General features: G+C 41.8%; 1 protein-coding gene across 1 annotated transcript; it reads right to left on the bottom strand.

The window, feature by feature from the left end:
- Positions 1 to 731: 731 nt before the first annotated feature.
- On the bottom strand, positions 732 to 4010 carry LOC134217983 (polypeptide N-acetylgalactosaminyltransferase 3). The gene is made up of 4 exons (XM_062696848.1): positions 3580 to 4010; positions 2489 to 3521; positions 2322 to 2423; positions 732 to 2262 (listed from the first exon to the last, which is right to left on the bottom strand). The coding sequence occupies exons 1-4, from the start codon at positions 3705 to 3707 to the stop codon at positions 1540 to 1542; spliced, it is 1986 nt and encodes a 661-aa protein (XP_062552832.1). The 5' UTR covers positions 3708 to 4010; the 3' UTR covers positions 732 to 1539.
- Positions 4011 to 26071: the final 22061 nt, after the last annotated feature.

The raw sequence follows: 26071 nt of genomic DNA, 5'->3' as shown, positions 1-26071 counted from the left end.
TATTCTAAAACATTGTCAAAAACCCGAACAAAAAAAAATTGTGGAAAAAAAAATTTTTTTTTTGCCATTGAACCATAATAGTGGATTTCACGGTCTAGATTTTGTCGGGCAGCTTTTTGAACACATTCTATGAACAAATCATGGATCTAAATCTGTATTAAACGCCACAATGAGGTTTTGACCGTCTTTTTTCTGAGTTGTTCCAATGTGCAACGCACACTGGGAGTTTTCGAAAGAAAAGTGCTGCGTACCATCTATGGTGGGGTGCAGATGGCGGACGGTACATGGAGGCGAAGACTTTTACGTATTGCACAGGCCACTCCGGCCTTAGTCTGGTAATAAATAAATAAATAATTGTCGCCTTCACCCCGCATCAGTTCATCAGAAAACCAGTGTTTATGGGCACGTTGTATTCGCGGTATTTCTGCAATATCTACATATATAAAAATTGAATCCGTTCTATAGGTTGATTTCCGGAGACCATTGCAAATATATTCAACTGTACGTATGCTCGAAAGGCATGTGGTTTCATAGCGTTGCATATCATGATTTGCCTTACTCGTTTTTGGGTCAATCAAGAGATTTCTCATCTCAGTTCTCAGTGTTTAGTGAATCTGGTCACAAATGTCACAAAAAGAATAGCAGATTCAACTTTGATCCTAACTGAAGAGTTCATGCAAAATAGGGTATATGGATGTGCATCAAAGTTATTAATAGAAGCTGTCATCGTGTGGGCTTTACGTGATTCGGACAAAACACAACAAAGTTTTATTTCAATCTAAGTTAATTACCTAATTTCCGTGTATTGGTCATTCGACGTCGAAGTTAATTACTTTGATGAATGTTCGATACGGCATATGCATGGCACGTGATGAGTTTAAATCAAAAAATGATGAATATATTTCGATGGGAATCGAAAGCGATCCCAGTTCGCTAGACTGGTGCTTCTCCGACTTCGGTTTCCATCAAAAATAGTTGTTAAATTTATCACATGCTGTGCATATGCACATATCCAACTTCCAACAAGAATTCATTATTTAAGTAAACTACTATTAACTTATTACTGATATTTTTATACAGATCATGAATGCTTGAATATCACAGATCAAAACGTTACAATATCAATTAATTGGTACTTATTGCAGAACAAAACCTAATTTAAGAAACACACATGAGAAATCCATGGAATTTAATCTGAACTCTGAACAGCTGAACAGTTCAGGAAACTGTAAATCAATCCAATTATGTTAATCAAATAAACTCAGTTATTCAGAATGGTATTGTCCTTAAACATGTTACTCGTTTATATTGGAATGGCATGTAATTTTAGGTTTCCTTCTGGTTCCATATGTGATGCAGTCTGTTAATATTAAGGAATACGTTTTCTTATCAAAAACATTTTACGAGAATACTGTCGGTAGCAGTTGAGCATATTAAAAATTTATCTCTACTTTTGTGTATGTGTGTCTGTGCTATGCATGCTTGTGTTAACTAGTGCGTTGAAATGTTTGTGCCCGAGATTGCATCCGCGAGGTACGTCTACTTCCAAGCCACCGGGAAAAGCATCCACTTTTGCAGTTCATTCCGCACGTCGCACGGATTGAGGAACACCTCCAACTTGTCCTCAGGGTCGTCCTTGATGAGCGTCACACCCCTCTCCAGACAGTCATTGCTGTCGATATTACGCACGTGGTAGGTGTCAGTGTCGTAGACCCAACGTTGGGCTGATTTGTTGCTCCCACAGGTCACCATCTTGATTTTCCTGGCCTCCTCGACAAGTTGCTCTTCTTCCACCGCGGTTTTACGGAACGAGTCCAAACAAACCCCTTCGTCCGTCATGACGCGACCGTAGTCATCTATGACGAACTGCTCGTCGAGCACATTTATCAACAGGGAGCACTTTTTGAGGAAGGATTGACCAAATGGCTGGCTGATGATCGAGTTGGATTTAGGCTTTTGCAAACAGTAGGACGTGTGTTTCGCGGCCTTCATGGAATCACCAATTTTCTTTACGTTTTCCGACAGATATTTGATCAAGAATTTCCACTTCAGCTCTGGGTTCAAATTTTTCACAATCAAATTGATTTTCTTCATAAGAGTGATGTATTCCTGATGGTCGAATGTACTGAGATCAATGGGTTGGATTCGACCGAAAAATCTGTTCGGTGCAGGGAAGAAGTTTTGAGGCCAAATTTTTCGTAAATACCAGTCGAAGGACTTGCAGCTTAGTTGCTTTTTGAGCGCTACTCGGGATGATACGTTCTGAATATAAATAAACACGGTTAATTAAGATGTAAACTTCAAATGATCGATAGAATTACCAAACTCTTGAATTCCTCTGTTCCTTTATTGAACCTGAAGAAAAATTTTGCCCAATCATCCATCCAAACCAAAGCAACTCGTGCAAGGTTTTCGTTTAAAATCTGAAATAAAATATGAATAATTATATTTTTCAATTTATTGAAACATTTTAAATCATTGATCTTACCCCACTGACACCCCCAGGAAAAGTATAAGGGGAACTCTTCCGGAATAAGTGCCCTACGTGTGAACATGGTGCGATTTCAATTTCACCCCCACACTGCCATATTCGGAAAGACATTTCCAGATTGTCACCTCCCCAAATCTTCAACCGTTCATCATACGCTCCAATATCGAAGAAATATTTACGATCGATTGTAAACAGCCCGCCTGCCATTGCGGGAGTATGGAATGGCATTGTCGTATCTTTCCGCCTTTCTGCCAATTCTTCATCGGTCAATGTGTACCACCTGAAATGCATCTGCCAGTTGAACGCACCCCAATGGAACTCAAAACTCTTTATGTAGGAAAAGTTATCATCCGAGATAATGTCGATCACAGGGCAGACAACTTTTTTAGGGTTCTCTTGAACCCGCGCCAGCAACGGTTCCAACCAACCCGGAGAGCACTCGCAATGAGCATCCAAAAATGTCAAAGTGTCCCCGGTGGCCACTCTGGCACCCATCAACCTCGCTGCCACCAGTCCCTCTCGTTTGTTCAGTCTCAAAATGCTCGCTACAACCGGAAGCTTTTGCACGTAGTTCTCTAAATCATTTTTCAAAAATCGTCTATCGCTGGCATCATCCACCAGCAAAATCTCCCTGATCAGATGCCTCGGCGATCGAATAATTACACTCCAAACCGTCCGAAGCAGCACCGACCACGCTTCATTGTGGAAGACTATTATAATTGACGTCGTTGGCAACTTGGAAGGGTACACCTTGGTCAAACATTTCGACTTTCGCACGTCCGGCAGCGACCTGTTCAAGGCCATTCGATCACTCGCTAGTAGATTGTATCGATTGATCTGGAACAGCTGCTGCATAAGAAGCAGATCCCTAGCTGGAATAACAACCGGATTCCCATTTTCCCCGGCTCCTGGCACTGGGGCAAACTTATTGGTATTGAGAAAATCCTTCGATACGTTCCCCACGGATCCAACTCCGATGTAGTGCCCCACGATCTGCGGTATCCGGGGTCGATCATGCGTTTTACTGCTTCTGTAAAAATAGACCATTACAATAACTTGACCTTGATCGATGTGTTTTTTCCACCCACCTAACACCGCGCTGATAGTTGATGAACTTCTCCACCGAGTATTTCGATATAAGATAGAACAAATAAACCGACAACACGAACGATATGATGATGTAGATGTAGAAAATTTTGACTCGTAATCGGAACATGTTTTGGTTGGTTGAATAAGTTTCACACTCAGTTAATTGGCACTGCTGAATTTGGTTACAGTTTGTGAAGTTGAACGGGAAGTGGTGTCCTTTACCGGGTGCTTAAAGGTGCTGCATCCATTTTCTTATATCGAAAGAAACGCTCAGCTGCAGTAACACACCCTAAGGTACCAATAATGATCTGCATTAATATTTTAATTCACAACGCTGTTTACTAAACACTACGGTGAAAAACGAGAGATTCGGTATCAATCAATGGATATGATGTTTTCGTTCGATTCTCTTACTTCATCGCTGTCAGTCGGTGGTTTTCTTCCAGTTCTCTTTCGCTCAATCTAGCGCCTAGTGATGTCTTATTTTTTCATAATAATTGATTGTAATGAAATCCCTTCAATGTTATTTTAATTGTTTTAATTGAAAAATATGTCTAAAACACAAAATAGTAGGTAATAGTTATTTCACCCAGTTCATAATTTTACCATCAATAAGGCGTAATCATTAATTAATTAGCGCAAACTGCGTAATACTTGATGAAGTTGACACCACTAGCCAAAAGCATTTTCAGGAATGAAAAAGAGAGTGAGATTCCGCTTACCCGTCACTGAAAACGCACGCAAGTTGGTTGCATACATTTTGGCGCTGGCATGAGTAATACTACACGGAACTTGAAATTTCTTCAAACTTGGATTAGATTTAACGCATTATTATTACGAAGAGGAGAGATAAATTTTGTAATTTACGGGGGACAATAAAATAACTGCGATTGTATTATTGGGCAACTGAGCTACAACTTCCCGGGTAGACGATAATAGCTCATTAACAGTAAAACGTGATATTGATAACAAAACATGATATTAACTTGTTTGAAATAAGAGTAAAAATAACAAGCGAAAATAACAACATCCTCCGAAACATCATAAAAATATCAGGTTTGGCCATTAACATGAACTTATCAATATCTTGAGCTATTACTTTATTCTTATTAATAGCAAAACCTGATATTTTTGTGGATTTTTTGTTAATTTCGCTTGTTATTTTTACTCTTATTTCAAACAAGTTAATATCATGTTTTGCTATCAATATCACGGCTTCTATCCGGGTTGCACTAACAGACAATACACAGTTCCACTTAGTAAGAACATTTAGGAATAACTTCTGTTAAGAATCGAATTGCCTTTGTTCTGATATTTGATCGAATGCCTTTGTGTTTCCAAATGGAATTCTTTTGGATTTATTAACGAAATCTTTTTAAGCTTCCGAAAATAATTCCAGGTGGATTCCTAAAATAATTTTGTTTGGACGCCCATAAAGCTTCTCTAAGTCCAACACGATTCCATCAAGAAATCCAAAAGAGATCCTCTCGGAAGCCCAAGTAATTTTTAGTTTGCAGGTCAAATTTTTTTTTTTTATTTCCAAAAGGAATTTTTTTCTGGGTTTCTGAAAAAAAAAAGATTTATTAGGGCTTATGAACGGAATTCTTCGAGGCTTCCGAGAGAATTTATTTGGGCTCGGTAGTTCACAAGGATTCCGTTCGAAATCTCAAAATGATTCCGTTCAGAAGCTCAAAATTATTCCAACCGGCAGCTTAAGATTTTGTCCAAGAGGATTTCGTTCGGTTCGTCCAGGAAAAACCGAAACGAATTCCCTTCAGAAGCCAAAAGAATTTCGTGCAGAGGCCCGAAAAAAATCGTTTGAAAGCCTAAAAAATCTGTTCGAAAGCCCCAAAGGGATTCGTTCAGAGTACTTCTAAGAACAATTGTTCTTCGGGAAGAAATCTATCTATTCATACGAAGTATATTGGCATTCCGGACGGAATTGTTTTGGGATTTCTAACGACTTTATTATGGGCCCCTGAAAGGAATTCATTTGAACTTCTAGAAGGAATCTTTGTGAGATTCCAAAAGGAACCTCCCAAGGATTTCGTTCGCAATCCCAAAAAGATTTTTTTTAACTTGTTAGGCTCTTTTAGAGGAATGTCTTCACCTATCATAAGGCGAGTTTAATACAATTCCATTTATTTCCAAACACTTAATTTTTTTTACCGAGATCTAAGCAAAATTTACCGAGTTTCGCACAGCCGAGCCCCAGCAATCATGTTTTTTGCCGAGATTTCTGTCAAAGTTGCTGAAAATCAGCAAATAATTTGCCGAAAATCAGCTAACAAACGTCATTTTTGCAGGGATATCAGTTTTTATTTTGCTATGCAGACGGCTGTGCGGATTTTTATCGAGCTGCAGAATTAGAAACTGAGTGTGAGTGAGTGGTGCACCAAGTTGTAACTTTTACGCAGGGCCGGATTAAGAAGGGGGCTGGGGGACCGTGGCCCCGGGCCCCCACAAATCTTATGTTTTAAAACCAACCTTTTTTGTACATTTTGGGGCCCCCACAAGCTGTCGGCCCCGGGGCTCCCTTCCGACTGAATCCGGCCCTGCTTTTACGGATACATATTACCAGTACCAGACACTGAAGACGGCCTTACAGTTGAATACTAAACTCGTCTTGTGCCAGTTGAAGATGTTGTTGTTGAAGACCGAAAAGGTTTCATTCAGAAGCCCAGAACTATTTCGTTCGAATAATTCCGATAACTCCAAAATAATTCCGCTCAAAAGGATTTTACTCAAAATCCATCTTAGAGAAATCGGAAAATACTTCTTTTTGACGAAGCCATCCGAAAAAAATCTGGACTTCTGAACGTATTTCGTTTGGGATTCTGAACATAACTAATTTGGGCTTTCAAACAAATCCATATTGACCTTCTGGCAGGAGTTTGTTTCGGCTTCTAAACGTATTTTTTTCAATCCATAAAGGCATCCCCGAAGATTTTTTTTCGGAATACCAAAAGCATTCTGCTCGAAAAGCCAAAAGGATTGCGTTCGAAGGCGCAAAATGATCAGACCAAACGGATTCCGAACGAAATATTCGACGAAATTATTTTTAGGCGTCTGAACGGAATCATTTTGAGCTTCCAAAAGAATTCTGTTCGATAGTTCAAAAGAATTCCGTTCAAAGGCCCAAAAGGATTCCGTGTGAAAGCTCAAAAGGATGCTGTTTGGAAGCACACAAAAAATCCGTTTGAAAGGATTTCGATCGAAAGAATTCCAAAAGGATTCTGTTCCGACGCCCAAAAGAGTTCCGTTCGTAAATTTAAAAGGATTCCATTCGAAACCTTAACAGATTTTCCGAAAAGGATTCCGTTCCGTTCCATTCCGTTCACCTTGGAATCCTTCTTATAAAATTGGGCTTCGGAAAGAACTTCTTTTGAACTTACGAACGAAGCCCAAAAGAAGTCCGAATCAAAGCGAAGTAGTTCTTGAGCCTAAAAATAATTCATTTTTCAGCCCAAAACCGTCATTTGGGTGTCCAGAATTATTCCGTTTGAAAGCCCAATAAGATTCCGTTTGGAAGCCCAAACAATTTAGAGGAGAAATTGAACAGAATTTAGTTCAGAATCCCAAAAGAATTCTTTTGGGTTTTCGAACGAAATTCATTTTGGCTTCTGAAAGTAAGTCTTTTGGTCTTCTGAACTGTATTCTTTTGGGATTCCAAGAAGGCAGGAAGTTTCTTAAGCGCAGAAGGTTTATTTTCGGGAGTACTAAAGGATTCCGTTTCGTAGATCAAACAATTCCGTTTGAAAGCTCAAAATGATTCCGTTCCAAAGACCCAAAGGATTCCGTTCAGAAGTTCACATAATTCCATTCGGAAGCATATAAAGAATCTGGTCGTAAGTCTAACTAATTCCGCCCGGAAACGGACGCATTCTGCTCGATGCTTCTTCGAAAAATTTAATTTCAGAAAGAACCTTTTTGCCTTTCTCGTATACTAAATATATGTACGGTAAAGGCTATATGATCGCTCCAAAAACAAACTTTTTATAGAAGGCCCGGAGACCCATAGTGTTATATACCAATCGACTCAGTTCGACGAATTGAAGTGATGTCTGTGTGTGTGTGTGTGTGTGTGTGTGTGTGTGTGTGTGTGTGTGTGTGTGTGTGTGTGTGTGTGTGTGTATGTGTGTGTGTATGTGTGTGTGTGTGTGTGCGCAAAACCACTCAAAAATGTCACTCATTTTCGGGCACTTATCCTCAATAGATTTGCTCGCAACAAGTTGCATTCGACGCAGAATCCTGTCCCATTGTTTCCTATTTGAAATTGGCCAGATCGTGCTATGGGATCGAGAGTTATGGCCAAAATACAAATTCACACAAAAAAATCGCGTAAAAAATGTCACTCATTTTTCGGGCACTTATTCTTAACCGATTTGCTCACAACAAGTTGCATTCGACGCAGAATGCTCTCTCATTATTTCCTATTGAAAATTGGCCAGGTTGGACTATGCGATCGGAAGTTATAGCCAAAATACAAATTTATACGAAAAAATCGCGTAAAAAATGTCACTCATTTTCAGGCACTTATCCTCAATCGATTTGCTCGCAACAAATTGCATTCGACGCAGAATCCTTTCCCATTGTTTCCTATTGAAAATTGGACAGGTCGGACTATGGGATCGAGAGTTATGACCAAAATACCTTTTTGCCTTTCTCGTATACTAAGTATACGGTAAAGGCTATATGATCGCTCCAAAAACAAACTTTTTATAGAAGGCCCGGAGACCCATAGTGTTATATACCAATCTACTCAGTTCGACAAATTGAGGTGATGTCTGTGTGTGTGTATGTGTGTGTGTGTGCGCAAAACTACTCAAAAAATGTCACTCATTTTTCGGGCACTTATCCTCAACCGATTTGCTCGCAACAAGTTGCATTCGACGCAGAATCCTGTCCCATTGTTTCCTATTTGAAATTGGCCAGATCGGACTATGGGATCGAGAGTTATGGCCAAAATACAAAATCGTACGAAAAAATCGCTTAAAAAATGTCACTCATTTGTCTTGTGGCCTGTCTTGGCACGGTGGTTTCCATACCACTAACCAAGCCGTCCACAACCAGGGCGTTAGGCAAGAAGATTCACGCTTCGATTGTGTGCTGTTCAATAGATGGTCTTCCTTTCTCCCTTTCACCCTCTATCGCTTCATACTTGTTCGCGCCCTAGCGAATGGCTTTCAATCTAATGATTTTCAATTATCTTTCGATTATCTACTCCCTCATACTTTGAGTAGAAATGACCGATAAAGCCGATAAACAAATCATTCACCACAATCACGGTCGTAAAATCTGTTTAAATTATGAAAACCAAAATACAAATTTATACGTAAAAATCGCGTAAAAAATGTCACTCATTTTTAGGCACTTATCGTCAACCGATTTGCTCGCAACAAATTGCATTCGACGCAGAATCTTTTCCCATTGTTGTTTCCCCAAATTGGACAGGTCGGACTATGGGATCGAGAGTTGTGACCAAAATACCTTTTTGCCTTTCTCGTATACTAAGTATACGGTAAAGGCTATATGATCGCTCCAAAAACAAACTTTTTATAGAAGGCCCGGAGACCCATAGTGTTATATACCAATCTACTCAGTTCGACAAATTGAGGTGATGTCTGTGTGTGTGTGTGTATGTGTGTGTGTGTGCGCAAAACTACTCAAAAAATGTCACTCATTTTTCGGGCACTTATCCTCAACCGATTTGCTCGCAACAAGTTGCATTCGACGCAAAATCCTGTCCCATTGTTTCCTATTTGAAATTGGCCAGATCGGACTATGGGATCGAGAGTTATGGCCAAAATACAAAATCGTACGAAAAAATCGCTTAAAAAATGTCACTCATTTTTCGGGCACTTATCCTCAACCGATTTGCTCGCAACAAGTTGCATTCGACGCAGAATGCTCTCCCATTATTTCCTATTGAAAATTGGCCAGGTCGGACTATGGGATCGGAAGTTATAGCCAAAATACAAATTTATACGTAAAAATCGCGTAAAAAATGTCACTCATTTTTCAGGCACTTATCCTCAACCGATTTGCTCGCAACAAATTGCATTCGACGCAGAATCCTTTCCCATTGTTTCCTATTGAAAATTGGACAGGTCGGACTATGGGATCGAGAGTTATGACCAAAATACCTTTTTTTAATATAAAAATCACAAAAAATGTCATGTTTCGGACACCTAACCTTAATCGATTCACACGCAACAATTTGCAGTCGACGCAGAATCCTGTTCCATTGTTTCCTATTGAAAATTGGCTAGATCGGACTATGGGATCGGAAGTTATGGCCGAAACACCATTTTTGCCTTTTTATACGGAAAGGTTGTATGTTCGATCCAAAACCAAACTTTTACAGAAGGCCTGGAGACCCATAGTGTTATATACCAATCGACTCAGCTCGACGAACTGAGATGATGTCTCTATGTGTGTGCGCGCACCAAAAGTGCGAAAAGTTTAACTCACTTTTTGGAACTTATCCTCAATCGATTTAATTCCAACAAGTTTCATTCGACGCGGAATCCTGTCGTATTGTTTTCTATTGAAAATTTGGAAGATCAGACCATGGGCACAGAAATTATGGCCAAAATATACTAAGTGTTATAAAAAAGCGAGTAAAAAAGTCTAGCTGACTTTTAATGGACTTACCCTCAACCGATTTACTCACAACAAATTGCATTAGACGCGGAATCTTGTTCTATTATTTTCTATTGAAAGTTGGCCAGATTGGACTATTACCTTAGAAATTATGGCCAAAATACTTTTTGCCTTTCTTGTGCAACAAAGTTGTACCGAAAGGCTATAATTTCTTTCCGAAAACGAACTATCGGATGCTTTCACACTGATACACTTCCCAAGCAACCAGAAGTTCGGATAAAAAGGGCTATTTTGGCTTAATCAGCTCTCATTTTAAGTAATTTTTTGAATGTAACGGAACTTTAAGTGAACTTTAAAGTTAAGGATGCTTGGAACTTGATGTGAACCATAGTGAACCAATTAGTTCGGTTAAGAGTAAATTTAAGTAAAATTTGAACTTCTGGTTGCTTGGGTTCCCTCCCTCTTCATACGGGAGTTTGACAGAAAGACGGTCATGAGATTTATATCATAACAAATATTGCCCTCTGCTCGCTTGATGGGAATGACATATTCGTTTTCTTTTTGTGTAGTCGGAGCTTCAGTTCAACTAACATCCAAAAGTGATATCCTTAAAATATATGACTGGGTAAAATAAAACAGGGGTATGTACGTCAAAAGATTGGAAAAGGAAACAAAATGTCGAAATTCTGAAATGCTGAAAACCGAACCGAGGTCTCGCGACAATCGCATTTTCTCGCATTTCCGGATATTGCAACTGCATCGCGAGTAGTGCGCAACTGTGCATTTGTCGGGCACCACTCGCGATGCAGTTGCGACATCCGGGAATGGGACAAAATATGATTGTCGGTTTTCAACTGGATCTAAAATATCTTTGCCATAAATAATCTGATTTTTCATAGAAAGGACAAAAGAAATTTGTCTTTTTACTCCTAGCTACTAGCTCATCTATTTTCAAGCACACACATTTTACGAAGGTCGAGAAAGGCACCATCACCGCTAGGTGGATTGATCTGGGTTTTTAGGCTTAAGAACGGAGCCTAATGGGCTTCTAAATGGAACCATTTTGGGATTCTGAACAGATTTGATATTGATTCCAAGAAGGGAGGAAAATTTTATCCAATTAGCATTTCGTTCAGCAGTCTAGAAGGATTCCGTTTGAAAGACCAAAGGGATCACTTTGGGCTTCTGTTCAAAAACCCATTGTGGGATTCCGTTCAAAAGCTTTTTTGAGAGATTTCTTTTAGGATTCCAAGAAGGGACAAAGTTCTTAATCTAAAAGTATTTCGTTCAAGAAGCCCGGGTGTCCAAAAAGAAAGCCCAGAAGGACTTCGTTGGAAAAAAAAACAAAAGGTTTCCGTTTGAAAGCCCGAATAATTTTGTTCAGAAGAATTCTGTTTATAAGCCCAGGAATTTTATGTTCATAAGCCTTAAAGAATTGCGTTCTAGAACCTAAAAGAGTTCCATTCGGGAACCCAAAAGAATTCCACTTGAAGCCAACAAGGATTCCGTTCAGAACCCTTCTGTGAAAAGTTAGGCTTTGTAAAGGACTTCTTTTTTGGGCTGATGAACAGACCCTTTTGAGCTTTTGAGTGGAATTCTTTTGCGTGTTTTTGCGAAATTATTTTGAGTTTCTGGTCGGAATCCTGGTCAAAAAAATTCTGTTCACTAGCCCAAAAGGATTCCACTCGAAAGCTCGAAAGGATGCCGCCCAATGGTCCAATAGATTTTTTAGTATGAAAATTATATTAAGCTTTTAGTGGAATGTATTTACTTGTCATAAGACGAGTTTGTACTATTCCATTTAATTCCACTACTTTATTGTACCTTTGACAGATACCTATTTTAACCTCAACAGTAATCCCAAAAAAATCCATTCGGTACCCCTTAATAAGCCAGAAAGGATTCCGTTCATATTTCTTCTGAGGAAAAATGGGCTTCCAAAAGGATTTCTTTCGGGCTTACGAATGGAGATCTTTTGGATTTTCGAATGGAATTCTTTTGGTCTGACGAACGAAATCTTTGACGCAATTCTTTTTTGGATTCTGAACGGAATAATTTTGGGCATTCGATAGAATTCTGTTCGGCCCAAAAGAACTCCGTTCAGAAGCCAATATGATTCCGCTCGAACACTTAAAAGAACTCCTTTCGGAAATCGAAATGATTCCAAAAGTAAGATCAAAAGTATTCCGCTTGAATCCCGTTCGGAAAGCCAAAAGGATTAATCTTGGAATCCTTCTGAGAAAAAATAGGCTTCAGAAAGGAATTCTTTTGAGCTTACGTCATTCGGGTGTCCAAAATTATTCCGTTTGAAAGCACAATAGAATTCCGTTTAGAGGCTCAAATAATTCAGTTGAGAAATCGAAAAGAATTCAATTCAAAATCCCTAAAGACCAACGTTAAAAACCCAAAAAATCATTTAATAAGTCATTTCCAAAGCCCATTTTTTCAGTTTCCAAAAGCATTTTGCTCGGAAGGCCAAAACACTTACATTCTGAAGCCCAAAAGAGTTTCGTTCGTGAATTTAAAAGGATTCCATTCGAAACCCCAACAGAATTTCGTTTAGCAGCCCAAAAGGATTCGGTTCGAAAGTCCAAAAGAATTCTGTTTAAAAAACGAGCAATGGGTAATGTTTTCAACATAACCGCGAGTGGACGTAGGACTTTTTTTTATTCAAAACCCCTGGAATTAAAACTATTATTAGTTTTATTAGAATTGCTTTGTTTCTAACTATTAAGCCCTTATTTACTCAAGCAAATGTAGGGCATTTATATATATTTTTATTAATGATGGTATCTGAATCCCGGGATCATGTGGATTATGAAACCAATCACCTGGATGAGCAGACCAAATCTCTCTAATTTTATTCTTCTTCATCCATCATCGCTGCCCTCGCTGCCTCAGCCATCAGCGGCCTCTAGCCGTGAACTCCGAGCGATACGTTGGGCGATTGCATCCATCGCAATCGACACCACTGCATCCGACCATCATCAAGCACAGAATGATAAAAATATGCGCCCACTTTTTTCATGCATATTCTAAGACCCACCGGCAGTTCTTCCGCTGGTGGCTGCATGCTGTCGCTGTGTAGGTAAACACAGCGAACGAACGAACGAAACGAAAAATGCGCGAGCAAAAAGCACGTCAGTACGCGCTGCTGTCACAAATTGTAATGACTCGCACACGGTAGACACTGCTTCTTTTATACACAAAGAAAATCGTCCGATAGACCCGAAGGCCCGTGACATACCGCATTCTGATGTCCGTGTTAGGAATACACGAGATTGGTTACATATGAAATTTTTACTGGGTTTGACAAGAATTGACATTTTCAATAACTTATCGTTAATAATCTTAAGTTTCAATGAAATAGGCAAAATGCTGGAGAGTGTCCGAGTCGATTGATATATAAATCTTAAAAATCCATCGAAAGATAAAGGCGCTAGTAACGTTCAAAATCTTCCCTTCCAGCGCAACGCTCTCGATTTCCAAAAATCTAAATGACACCCAGTATAGTAAAGAAAGACGTAAGTCCTACGTCAAAAAAAAACTTCCGAAAGACTAGACACTCAGAACAGATGCTTTCATAAGCATTCCGCCCGGAATCCTTTCTAGAACAATTGGGATTCGAAACGGAACGAAACCTTCTAGGTTTCTGAACGAAACCGTTTTGAGGATTCCGGTCGGAAGACTAAATCGTTCAGAAATTCAAAAGAATTGTGTTTAAAAGCCAGAAATCCCAAAAAAAAAATCCATTCGGAAGCCCACAATAATTCCGTTTGAAAGCCAGAAAAGATTTCTTTGAGGAAAAAATGGGCTTCGAAAAGTAATTCTTTCGGGGTTACGAAGGGAGATCTTTTAGGTTTTTGAACGGAATCTTTCTGGGCTTTCTAAAGAGAGAACGATCATTTGGCCGAAAAGGTCATTCGGCCGAGAGGGTCATTTGGCAGAAAGAGTCATTAGGCCGAAAGGGTTATTTGTCCGAAAGGGTAATTTGGCCAAAGGGGTCATTTGGCCGAGAGGGTCATTTGGCAGAAAGAGTCATTTGGCAGAGAAGGTCATTTGTCAGAAAGAGTCATTAGACCGAAAGGGTCATTGGGCCGAGAGGGTCATTTGGCCAAAAGAGTCATTTGGCCGAATAGTTCATTTGCTCGAATAGGTCATTTGAAAAGTGAGAAATAGGGTGTGAAAAGTGAGACGTCTCACTTCTCACTACTTATTTCCCACTTCTCACTGTGAAAAGTGAGTAGTGCGATGTGAGAAGTGAGACGTCTCACTACTTACTTTTCACTTCTCATTTTTCACAGTGAGGAGTGAGAAGTGAGACGTCTCCATTCTCACTCCTCATTTCTCACTTCTCACTGTAAAAAGTGAGAAGCGTGAAGCACGAAGTGAGTAGTAAGACGTCTCCATTCTCACTCCTCGTATCTCACTTCTCGCTGTAAATTCTCCAAATGGTATATTCGGCCTAGTAGCCTTCGGCCAAATGGAATTGGGCCGAACGGGAATTGGCCAAATGGCTCTTCCCCGCCGAAATGATTCCATACGTAAGACCAGAAGAATTTCAATCGGAGGTCCAAATAATTCTGTTCAGAAACCCAAAAGTATTCCGCTGGAAATCTCGTTCGGAAAGCCAAGGACTTCTTTTGAGCTTACGCACGAAACCCAAAAGGAGTTCGAATCTTAGGTCTAAAAATAATTCATTTATAAGCCCAAAAGCGTCACTCGGGTGTCCAAAATTCTAGCGTTTGGAGGCCCAAATAATTCAGTTGAAAATCGAAAAAAAAAATCAGCTCAGAAGCCCAAGCGACTTACGTTCAAAAGCCCAATAGAATTCGTTGAAAACCCAAAAGAATCAGTCCAATTTTTTTCAGAAGGATTCTATGGAATTCTTTTGGGTTTCTGAATGAAATTTGAGTTTTCGAACGAAATTCAAGTAAGTCTTTTGGTCTTCTGAACTGTATTGTTTTGAGACTCGTGGCAAGAAGTTTCTTAATCGCAAAAGATTATCTTTCGGAAGCCCAAAAAGATTCCGTTCCGAAGATCAAAAATATTCCGTTCGAAAGTTCAAAATGATTCTGTTCCAAAGACCCAAAGGTTTCCTTTCAGAAGACCAAAAAGTTCCGTTCGGAAGCTCAAATAATTACATTTGGAAGCCTATAAAGGTTCTGGTCGTAAGTCCAAGTAATTCCGCTTGGAAATTCAGAAGAATCTCATTTGGACGCATCCCGCTCGATATGCTTTTTAGAAAAATTGGGTTTCGGAAAGCACCTTTTTCAGGCTTAAAAATGGAGCCTAATGGGCATCTGAATGGAACCCTTTTAGAAGAAGGGAGAACATTTTTATACCATTAGCATTTCGTTCAGAAGCCTAAAAAGATTCGTTCGGCAGTCTAGAAGGATTCTGTTTGGAATACTAAAGGGATCACTTTGGGCTTCCGAAAGAATTCTGTTTGGTAGCCCAAAAGGATTCCGTTCGAAAGCTCGAAAGGATTTTGTTCAGAAGTGTTCGGAAGACCAAAAGAATTTCAAATAATTCCGTTCAGTAATCCAAAAGAATTCCGTTCAAAAACCGAAAGGATTCCAAAGGAAAGTCCACAATGATTCCATTTGAAAGTCTAGAAGGATTTCGATGGAAAACCAAAGGATTTCCGTTCAAAAGTCCAACAAACTTACTTTTAGAAGCCCAAAAGAATACGTACAGCGCTTCTGAACGGAATGCTTTTAAGTTTACCAAAGAAATTCTTTCGTGATTTCAAGTTTTTAAGAAAGATTACTTACAGAAGTGCAAAAGCTTCGTTCGACAATTTGGAAGAATTCCATTCGGAGGCCCAAAAGGATTCTGTTCGGAAGACGAATGCCCTTCGGAAAACCAAAAGGATTCCGTTTGAAAGCCCAAAAGTATTTTGTTGAGAGGACCCAAAGAATGCTATTCGGTAGACCAAGAGGATTCCGCTCGGAAGCCCAAATAATTCAGATCATAAATCCAGAAGTATTTCTTCAGAAGCCCTAGATAATTTTGTTCGAAAACCCAAAAAAAATCCATAGGAAGACCAGAAGAATTTAGTCTAGTCTAGTCTAGTATACACATACAAAGCCATTACTTGGAAGAATCCTGGAAAATGATAGAATCGACTATTTCTATCATTTTTCTTGTCATTATTTATATTTGAAGCGCATGTAGTTCAAATATAAATGCGGCCAGGCCTACTGTGCAGCGTTGGTTGTTAAATATTACTGTGAAAATCAATACTTTACTTGATTCCACATTTAAGCTATAGAACGGGGACATCTCGTACCAACCGCTCCATTTATACTATTAAATGAATGATCAATCGTTGGGAGTGACTTAACTAAGAGGATTAATGTACACTCCTTAGGTAGTTGACTTCTTGGGATGGGTCACAGTTTTTAATCTAGTGCCCTGGCTTATACACTGATAGACAAAAGTATTCGCATGATTTATTTTGAAAACATGGCGAATACTTATGCCCATTAGTGTACCTAAAAGCCTAGGTTCAAGCGCTATTACTCGCTCTATGGAACGATAAAAAAAACAAACAAAAACGAAAGAATTAACATCAACAGACTAAAAGACATAACTGACACGCTTCTGTTTCTCGTTCTATCAGTCGTTTTAAACAAACAACCTTTCGCCGCTCTCAAGTCACCACTTCACGCACGGGGAACCTTCTTTTTCACGCCCCAACACTCGGCACACGACCATACATAAACGTCGAATTGACACTTTTCCGCGATTTTCGAACAATCTAAGCCAATGCTTCCCTCGCCCTCCTTAGCCATGCGGTAAGACGCGCGGCTACAAAGCAAGACCATGCTGAGGGTGACTGGGTTCGATTCCCGGTGCCGGTCTAGACAATTTTCGGATTGGAAATTGTCTCGACTTCCCTGGGCATAAAAGTATCATCGTGCTAGCCTCATGATATACGAATGCAGAAATGGTAACCTGGCTTAGAAACCTCGCAGTTAATAACTGTGGAAGTGCTTAATGAACACTAAGCTGCGAGGCGGCTCTGTCCCAGTGTGGGGATGTAATGCCAATAAGAAGAAGAAGAAGAAGCCAATGCTCCAGGCTTCATACACACGGTTTGAGAAATGGATCGGCATGTTTTTACTAATTATTTTCAAAATTCGCGAAATTTTGCGACCGGTCGCAATCGACGCATATTTCGATCTTTCGTGCAGCGCGCATACCAAATTCACGTAATTTCATGCCTGACCTGATCCTTACTGTACCAGTGCAAGCCGCCTCCAAATGCAGCACATTGACAGTAACACACACCAAATGGCCGCGAACCGAGCATTGTAGCTTCAAACTATTATAGGGACAGGGCAATACAGTGGTTTGACCATCAATCCATGCAATGGAACAGTATCACTCGAGAAACCAATAATATTGCTAATCCAATAATGATCAACATTAAGCACCCGCGCATAGGAAGTTCGATCACTAACTCTAGCGAGACCCGTGTTCCGACGCCCGACGGCATAGCACTAGCCGAAACTTGCCGAAACCAGAAATATCAGCGAAAACAAGACAGAAAAATATGCTGCCAGAAAACAAAACACGACCGGCCGCGCGCAGAGCCTACTTCGATCCTCTTCTGTTCAGAATGCTTCTGAGAAAAATTGGGCTTCCGAAAAGTCTTATTTTGGGCTTCCGATCGGAATTCTTTTCAACGAAATCTTTTGGGCTTTCGCACGGAATTCTTCATGGCTTCCGAACGAAATCTTCAACGGATTTTTTTAGGATCACAAAAGAAATAATGTCGTGCTTTCGAAAGGAGTCTCAGAAGCATTCCTTTTGGAAACCCAAAAGGATTCTGTTCGGTGGCCCATAATGATTCAGTTTTAGCAGAGCAAAATGATTCCGTTCAAAAGCCTTAAAGAGTTTCCTTCGATACCTCCAAGCTCATAACCCGGAGCTCGAAAGCCCAAAACAATTCACCGCGGAAGCCCGAAAGGATTTCGTTCGAAAATCAAAAACACTTCAGTTCGAAAGCTCAAAAAAAATCCATCCGGAATCTAGACAAAAAACCAAGAAAACGGACTTCTTTTCAGCTTACGAACAGAGCCTTTCATAGTTCTGAAAATAATTCTTCTGGGCTTCCGAACAATTTTTTTGGGTTTCTTAACGGAATTCTTTTGAGTTCTCGAACAAAATTCTTCTGGTTTTTAACGAAAAATTTTTAGGATTCCGAGCGAAATTCTCTTGTGATTCCAATACGGAATGAAGTCTTTAAGAAAGATTTCGTTCAGAAGTTCAAAAGCTCCGTTTGGGAATTAGGAAGTATTCTGTTCGGAGGCTCAAAAAGATTCTGTTCGGAAGACCAAAAGAATTTTCTTCCGAAGACCAAATGAATGCCCTTCCAAAAACCAAAAGGATTCCGTTGGAAAGCCCAGAAGTGTTTCGTCCCGAGGACCCAAAGGATTCTATTCGGTAGATCAAGTGGATTCCGCTCGGAAGCCCAAATAATTCAGATCAGAAATCCAGAAGGATTTCTTCAGAAGCTCAACAGAATTTCGTTCAAAATCCAATAAAAAACTTCATTCGGAAGACCAAAATAATTTAGTTTGAAAGCCAGAATGCTTCTGAGAAAAATTAGGCTTCTGAACGAAATTCTTTTAAACAAAATCGTTTAGGCTTTCGGACGAAATTCTTCATGGCTTCCGAAGAAAATCTTCGACGTATTTTTTTAGGCTTATGAAAGAAATCATTTAGAACTTTCGAAAGACGAGACGAGCCAGCCTCGGGCTGAAAGTCTCGATAATAAAGACAAATAAAAAACTTTCGAAAGAAGTCCCAGAAGCATTCCTCCTGGAAACCCAACAGATTTTTTTTCGGTAGCCCAAAATGATTCCGTTTATAAGATCAAGAAGTTCAAAAGGATTATGTTCAGAAGCCTAAAATAATTTCCTTCGTTACCCCCAAAAGAATTAATTTCGGAACTCATAACTCGAAAGCCCAAAACAACTTACCGTGGAAGCCCAAAAGAATTCAAAATCAAAAATCAAAAATAATTCAGTTCCAAAGCTCAAAAAAATCTATTCGTGGCAAAAGAAAATACCTAGAAAATTAGGATCCGGAACGGACTTGTCAGCTTACGAACAGAGACTTTCAGGGTTCTGAAAATAATTCTTCGGTGCTCCCGAATAGTTTTTTTAGGTTTCCTAACGGAACTCTTTCGAGATCACGAACGAAATACTTCTGGTTTCTGAACGGAAATGTTTTATACCCTTCCAATCGAAATCATTTTGAGTTTTTGAGTTTTCGTACGAAATTCTTTTGTATTTGTAAATGAAATTTATTTGGGCTTCCGCGGTGAATTGCTTTGGGATTCCTTTCGGATGCTTCAAAAGGATTCTCCGATCAGAAGCTCAAACGGATTTCATTCGAAAACCCAAAAGAATTTTGTTCGGAAGACTTGAAGAAGATTTGTTCAGAAGCTTAAAAGAGTTTCGTTCTATGGTAATGTGACCAGACGCTACATTTTTCAACTTCGTTTTACAAATTTATTCTAATTTATACAGCCTTACAAATATTTTTATAATTTTTTTTTTGGCTGAAATCTATGCGAAATGCACTTTTGGGGGATTCATGTTCAATCCAGTGACGGAATCCATATAGGCGTCCCGCGTTTCGCAAGATGCTTGCTGGTCACATTATTCTATGGAAGCCCAAAATGATTTAGTTCATCAGCCCAAAAAATGCTCTTCCAAAGCCCAATGTTTTCTTTTCGGGCTTATAAAAAAAAGCTATTTGGGCTTATAAAAGAAGCTATTTGGGCTTCTAAACGAAACCGTTTTAAGCTTCCTGGGCTTACAAACCATGATTTTGTGTTTCCAAACGGAAACGTTTGAAGCTTTCGAACGGAATCCTTTTGGTCTACCGAACGGAATCTTTTTACGCTTTCGAATGGAATTTTCTTTTGGAATTCCTTTCGGAAGTCTAAAAGAAGTCCGTTCAGAAAATTTCGATCGAAACCCTAAATGAAATTATTTTAAAAGCCTACGCTCGGCTTCTTTTTTGGAAAATCTGGGCTTCGAAAAGACTTCTTCAGGGCCTACGAACAGAGCCTTCTAGACTTCTAAGCGGCATCCTTTCTGCCTTTCGCACATAATTCTTTTGGGTTTTCAAATGAAGATTTTTTTTATTAGACCAAAAGGGTTCCGTTCGGAATCCCAAAAGAATATAGTTTGGAAGCCCAAATAAATCTCATTTGACACACATTTGACTCACACACCAGAACTATACTGGAAGGTCTCAAACAGAAAACCTAACAAAACTTCAGCTGGAATTACTGCAGGAATGACGTCGTGGAAAAAACTCCAACAGGATCTTGGGGAAGAACTCCAAGAGAAAATCCTTTTGGGAGAGTTCCTGCAGGAACTCCAACAATATGGATTTGCATACAAAACGATAGGCTTCTGTGGACTGATCAATTGGCGCAAATGTCGAAAAAAAATATGCCAAAACCATATTCGTTAGAGAACCGAATAGGAGTCGACAAATCCTTGGAAGGCTTCGGACACTCGTTTAAAGAGGATTTATGTACGCTAAAGTTACGGGAAAACAAGAAAACATAGTTCAAAACCGACAAAGATGGTACGGTCAGCAATATTATAAAGCAATAATCTTTTTTTCAATGAATGTGCTTTTAACGAAAGCGCATTTTGCACCACTCTCTTTAGCTGCCGCCACTAGCTCATAGCAAACACAATCATGCTAACGGCGAAGCCTCAATTTATCTACCGTGGAATGCTTTCTGCTTTCTTGTCTCTCGCATTGCAATAAACTGTCGGGCACGACACGAGAGCAGACCGTCGACTTCATCTGCGGGTTCGATACCCACGGCACCGGCGGATAATTCTCATTCATAACAGGAACCGACGACGACGCAACACAGGGACACGGACGGACCGGGTGACAACACGTGTGCAAGAGAGCTTTTCCTTTGACGAGAAAGCTTTCCTGCGCCGGGACCCATCAGTTTTCCAACGGGTAAGGATTTTCCTCTCGTTTTTCCAAGCATCAGTTCTTCGCAGACTCCAGCGAGAAGCTGACGCGAACGACGACCCTTGTTTGCGGGAAGCTTTAGCCATTTATCCGTATTCATATTCATAAATCGGATCGGTCATCGCGTGGCGCTTCTGCGGTTTGAGGGGTGACTATTTCTTGTTCTGTTTATATTGGATTAGGGTGGCCGCTAGTTGTGTAAACAAATTTCGGTTGTGATTTGTGTGTCGTTCTGGATGTGATTTAACGAAAGGGTAATCATACTTTCCCTGGAAGTGAAAATTTAGAAAAGTTCTGAAACACCCTAAGCTGATCAGAAGATATAGAATCGTGATAGAAAAGTGACATTGCGCTCGAGGGCGGGTGAATAAAAGTTTTATTGCGTCGTAGCGATGCCGACCACGGAGAGCTGTGTCTGCTAGCTGTCGGGGTTGTTGCTATCGTCAATGGTGGTGGTGGTGGCGGTGCGATGGTGGTCTGACACGGGTCGCCGCTTTCCGGTTTTACGTCGTGTTGTAGCTTCTTGGAATTTCCGGTTTCCTGTGCTGTGCGCGCTCGTTTCCAGAATAAGACCAGCAAGTGCCCTCCGGGGTTAAAAACGCTGTAAAAGTATGCAAATTTGAAGAGGAATTCTCTTGACGATTATTTCGAGCGCTCAAGAAGCGGAATCAGCGGCCGTGTCTCGCACAGCTTTGAATATTCAAGTGCATCGTAGTTTGTGGATCTGCTTTGAAGTGACAGCGCCAGTATTTGTGGACGTGTTGTCATATGAGTGTGGGAAAAAACTATGAAGAGCGGTTTTGTGTATGACCAATTGGTCTTTAGAGAGATGAGAAAAAAAATGGCAAATATTTTTCATACTAGACATTATATCAAAACGAAAATAAAAGGGCACCGTTTGCAACCTATTAACCATTTCGGCCTAACGTTTAATTTGCCGAATGACTTTCGGCCATATGATTCCTCCTCTTTTTGAATAATTTCCCTATAACATTTTCCCTAGAATTTTCGAAGATTTTCTAATGGACAAATAATTTCCCGTAATTCCTAAAAAATTTTCTTGAAAATTAAGAAGAAAACCCCGTGTGAATTCCAAAGAATTTCCTTTTGAACTTCCGATAAACTTTCTTTGGACATTCTGAACAACTTCTCGTTGAAATCGAAAAAAAATCTTCCACGTTATGAACAATTTCCAGCAAAAACTCCAAATATTTTCTATGAAACTTTCTAAAATTTTGAAGAATTCCATGTGAAAGTTCCAGTTCCGTGACAATTTGCAAGGGGGAAGGGTCGTTTGGCCGAAACTCATTTGGCCGAAAGCCACTAGGCCGAACAAACCATTAGACCGAAACCCAAGGAACGATTCCAGTTCGAGACAGCAACACGTACGGACGTGTTTTTGCTCGCGCATTTTTTCGAAGTGTTTTTTCTCGTTCTTTCGCTGTTTACGTTTTCGCTTGTCGCGTTGGCGTTATTTTCTCCCGGACCCGTCATGGGAGACTCGGTGGCCGATTCGGTCGCTGGAAAAGTGCCTAAGCGCACTGCTCTTGGAGGCGCGGGTAACCCTCCAAGCAGCTTTTGCAGAGCAACGTGTTCTCGCCGTTGCCCCTTGATGGCGCCGGCAATCCGCCGAAAAGAGGAAGAAGCAGCAATCGCAGCTGCCGCAGGTGCAACCGGAGCGGAAGGAGAAGTGCCCGCCAGTGTTTGTGAAGGGCGATCCGCCGGATTTACGACCAAAAATTCGCCAGCTGATCGCTAAGGGGCTGAAATGTACTTTTCGGCTCTGCAGCGAGGGCGTGAAAGTGATGCCGGCCAACAGGGACCATCATCAATCCGTCGTGGAGTTCCTCGAGGTCCACAAGTATGAGTACTACACTCATGACCACCCCGGCACGAAGCCGCTCAAGGCTTTGCTGCGAGGACTTCACGACATGAAGGAGGAAGAGCTCCAAGCAGAGCTTGAAAGTTGCGGACTGAAGCCAGTAGCCGTCCACAAGATCGCTCGTCACAACAAGGCGAGGAAATATCGCGACCAGCTTTACCTGATCCATCTGGAGCATGGCTCCACTACCTGGAAAGACCTGAAGCTGGTTGGCGTTATAAGTTACACCGTCGTTGACTGGGAGCGATATCGGCCAGTGGGCCAGTGTCACGCAATGCACAAACTGCTTCAATTTCGGGCACGGCACCAGGAACTGCCGCATGGAGCCGCACTGCAACAAATCTGGCGAGCCCCATCCGACTGACGAGTGCGACAAAATGGAAGTGGATGATCACAATTGTGCTAACTGTGGCGACAAACATCGGACCACCACAAAGGGCTGCCCAAAGCGAGCCAAGTTCCTGGAAATCCAGAAGAAGGCATCCACCAGGACCATTCCGAAGAAGAACCGTGTTCCTGTAATCAACGAGGTGAACTTTCCAGCCATCCCGGCTCCCCGTCGTGTGATTCCAATACTCCCACCGCTACAGCCGCACAAGCGACTGGCGGCGGCAGCTGCATCGGTCCAAGCTCCAGCATCGTCGGCACCATCCACCAGCGAATGGCCCCCGCTTCCTCCTCCTGGGTTCCGTCGGCAGTCGTAGAACGAAGCCGTCCCACCGGAAGAATCGGCCCCGCTGTACACTCCGGAGCAACTGATGCCGATCTTCGCGCAGCTCGCCACTCGACTGCGCGGCTGCAAAACCCGATTCGACCAGGTCTTCACACTTGGCATGTTCATCATCGAAAATGGCTGCTAGGGTGGGCCTGGTCAACTGGAACGCTTGCTCGCTCAAGAGCAAAATAATTGAGCTGAAGGATTTCCTTGAGGAGAAGGAAATAGACGTGGCGTTCATCACCGAAACGCACCTAAAATCGGAGGTGAACGACAACATCCCGGACTTCCGCATCGTGCGACTCGACCGGCCGACCAGGGGAGGTGGTGTGGCCATCGCTCTTCGCTACAACATCAACTGTCGTCTGCTTCCAAGCTTCCAGCTCAGTGTCATCGAGGCGATCGGTGTCGAAATCACCACTTCGGTCGGCACAATCGCGCTCATCGCGGCGTACTGTCCAACGCAGGCCAAAGCCGGCGATGGATCATCGGCTGCCCTTCGGAGGGACATCGTCAAGCTGACGCGGAGGCAAGGCCAGTATATCATTGCCGGCGACTTGAATGCCAAACATCAAGCCTGGGGCAACAGTCGCGGCAATCGAAACGGCACCATCTGGAGCAACGACATGGAGGAAGGCCACTACACGATCCTGAGCCCGGATTCCCCACTCGGCTGAGTCGGTCCGGTGCCCACGCAACGCTCGACCTCTACATAACAAACCTGAGTGACCACGTCTCGCAGCCGGTTGTATACCAGGAGCTCATTTCGGATCACTATCCGGTGGTGGCGGAACTGGGCTCCTCGGTCAATCGGCACCAGCAGTTACGGCGGAACTACCACCTAGTGAACTGGCAGCGGTTCCAGCAGTGCGTCGATAACACCGTCGACTACGAGGTGCGTCCGGAGACGCCAGAAAGTATTGACCGCCAGCTGTGCGCTATCGAGGAGGCGATCACGGCGGCCCGAGAGCAACACGTACCGACGGCTCGGCAGGTAAGCAACTCCTTAAACATCGATACACTCACCAAAGATTTGATTCGATTGCGGAATGTCACTCGCAGGCAGTTTCAGCGTACTGGACTGCCTGAGCTTAAGGCACGCTGCAATCGAATCACAAAATTATCAAGGCCAGAATGGTGGACCTCAAAATAACGACTTCTCGAATAAGATCCGCACTCTCCCAGATTATGCTAAGCCGTTCTGGAAAATGACCAAAATTCTAAAATCCAAGCCTCGGCCCATTCCACCTTTGATCCCACTAGACAATAATGGCTCTAAGGATCGCTTGATAACTCCTGCAGAGAAGGTCGCTGAAATAGGTCGTCACTTCGTCAGCTCACACAATCTTGGGCAGAACATCGTCAGTCCACACGAAGCAGCCGTCAACGAGCATGCTAACAACATCCATTTGATTCCCAACGACTTCTCGGAGGAGTTGGAGATCTCAGCTGGCAAATTGACGGCCTATATCAAATCGTCGAAAAACATGAAGGCCCCAGGCTTCGACAGCATCCTGAATCTCGAGCTCAAACACATGAGTGCTCCGTTCTTTGAGCACCTCTCGCTGATCTTTAATCAGTGTCTCCGGCTCAGCTACTTCCCATTGTCCTGAAAGTCAGCGAAAGTCATCCCCATCCGGAAGCCTGGGAAGGATCCATCCTCCCCCAAAGTTATTGACCCATCAGCCTTCTCTCAGGGTTATCCAAGCTATTTATCACCGGTTACTTGAGTCTGCCGAAAATCTCAACATCTTACTCGAGGAACAGTTTGGTTTCCGACGCGGTCGGTCAACTGTACACCAACTGACCCGAGTTACCAACGTCCTCAGACGGAACAAGTTTGTCTCAAAAACATCCGCCATGGCCTTACTCGATGTCGAGAAGGCATTTGACAATGTATGGCATGATGGCCTGGTGTACAAACTACAACGCTACAATCTTCCCAGCTACCTGGTGAAAATCATCAACAATTACCTGTCGGCAAGGACATTCCGGGTCTCAATCAGCGGAGCGAGTTCCAATGCGCACAACATTGTTGCAGGCGTCTCCCAGGGCAGTATCCTTGGGCCCCTGCTTTTCAATCTGTTCACATCGGACATGCCAGAGCCTCTAGAAGGCGGCATTCTGTCTCTGTTCGCAGATGACACATCTATCGTCTACAATGGTAGAGTGATCAGAGCGCTATTGGCAAAACTCCAACGAGGCCTGGATGCGCTGACAGAATATCTACTAATATACCAGAATATACCAGTTG

This window comes from Armigeres subalbatus, chromosome 2 (assembly GCF_024139115.2).
Source record: "Armigeres subalbatus isolate Guangzhou_Male chromosome 2, GZ_Asu_2, whole genome shotgun sequence".
In the NCBI taxonomy this organism is placed as follows: Eukaryota; Metazoa; Arthropoda; class Insecta; order Diptera; family Culicidae; genus Armigeres; species Armigeres subalbatus.
This window is presented reverse-complemented; position numbering and strand designations above follow the sequence as displayed.

What these genes read in the sequence shown, in the direction of transcription:
- LOC134217983 (XM_062696848.1), bottom strand. Translation starts at nt 3,707, where the DNA reads ATGTTCCGATTACGAGTCAAAATTTTCTACATCTACATCATCATATCG. An exon ending in AACTATCAGCGCGGTGTTAG is followed by an intron (nt 3,522 to 3,579) that starts GTGGGTGGAAAA and finishes CTATTTTTACAG; the next exon opens with AAGCAGTAAAACGCATGATC. An exon ending in CAGAGGAATTCAAGAGTTTG is followed by an intron (nt 2,263 to 2,321) that starts GTAATTCTATCG and finishes ATTTATATTCAG; the next exon opens with AACGTATCATCCCGAGTAGC.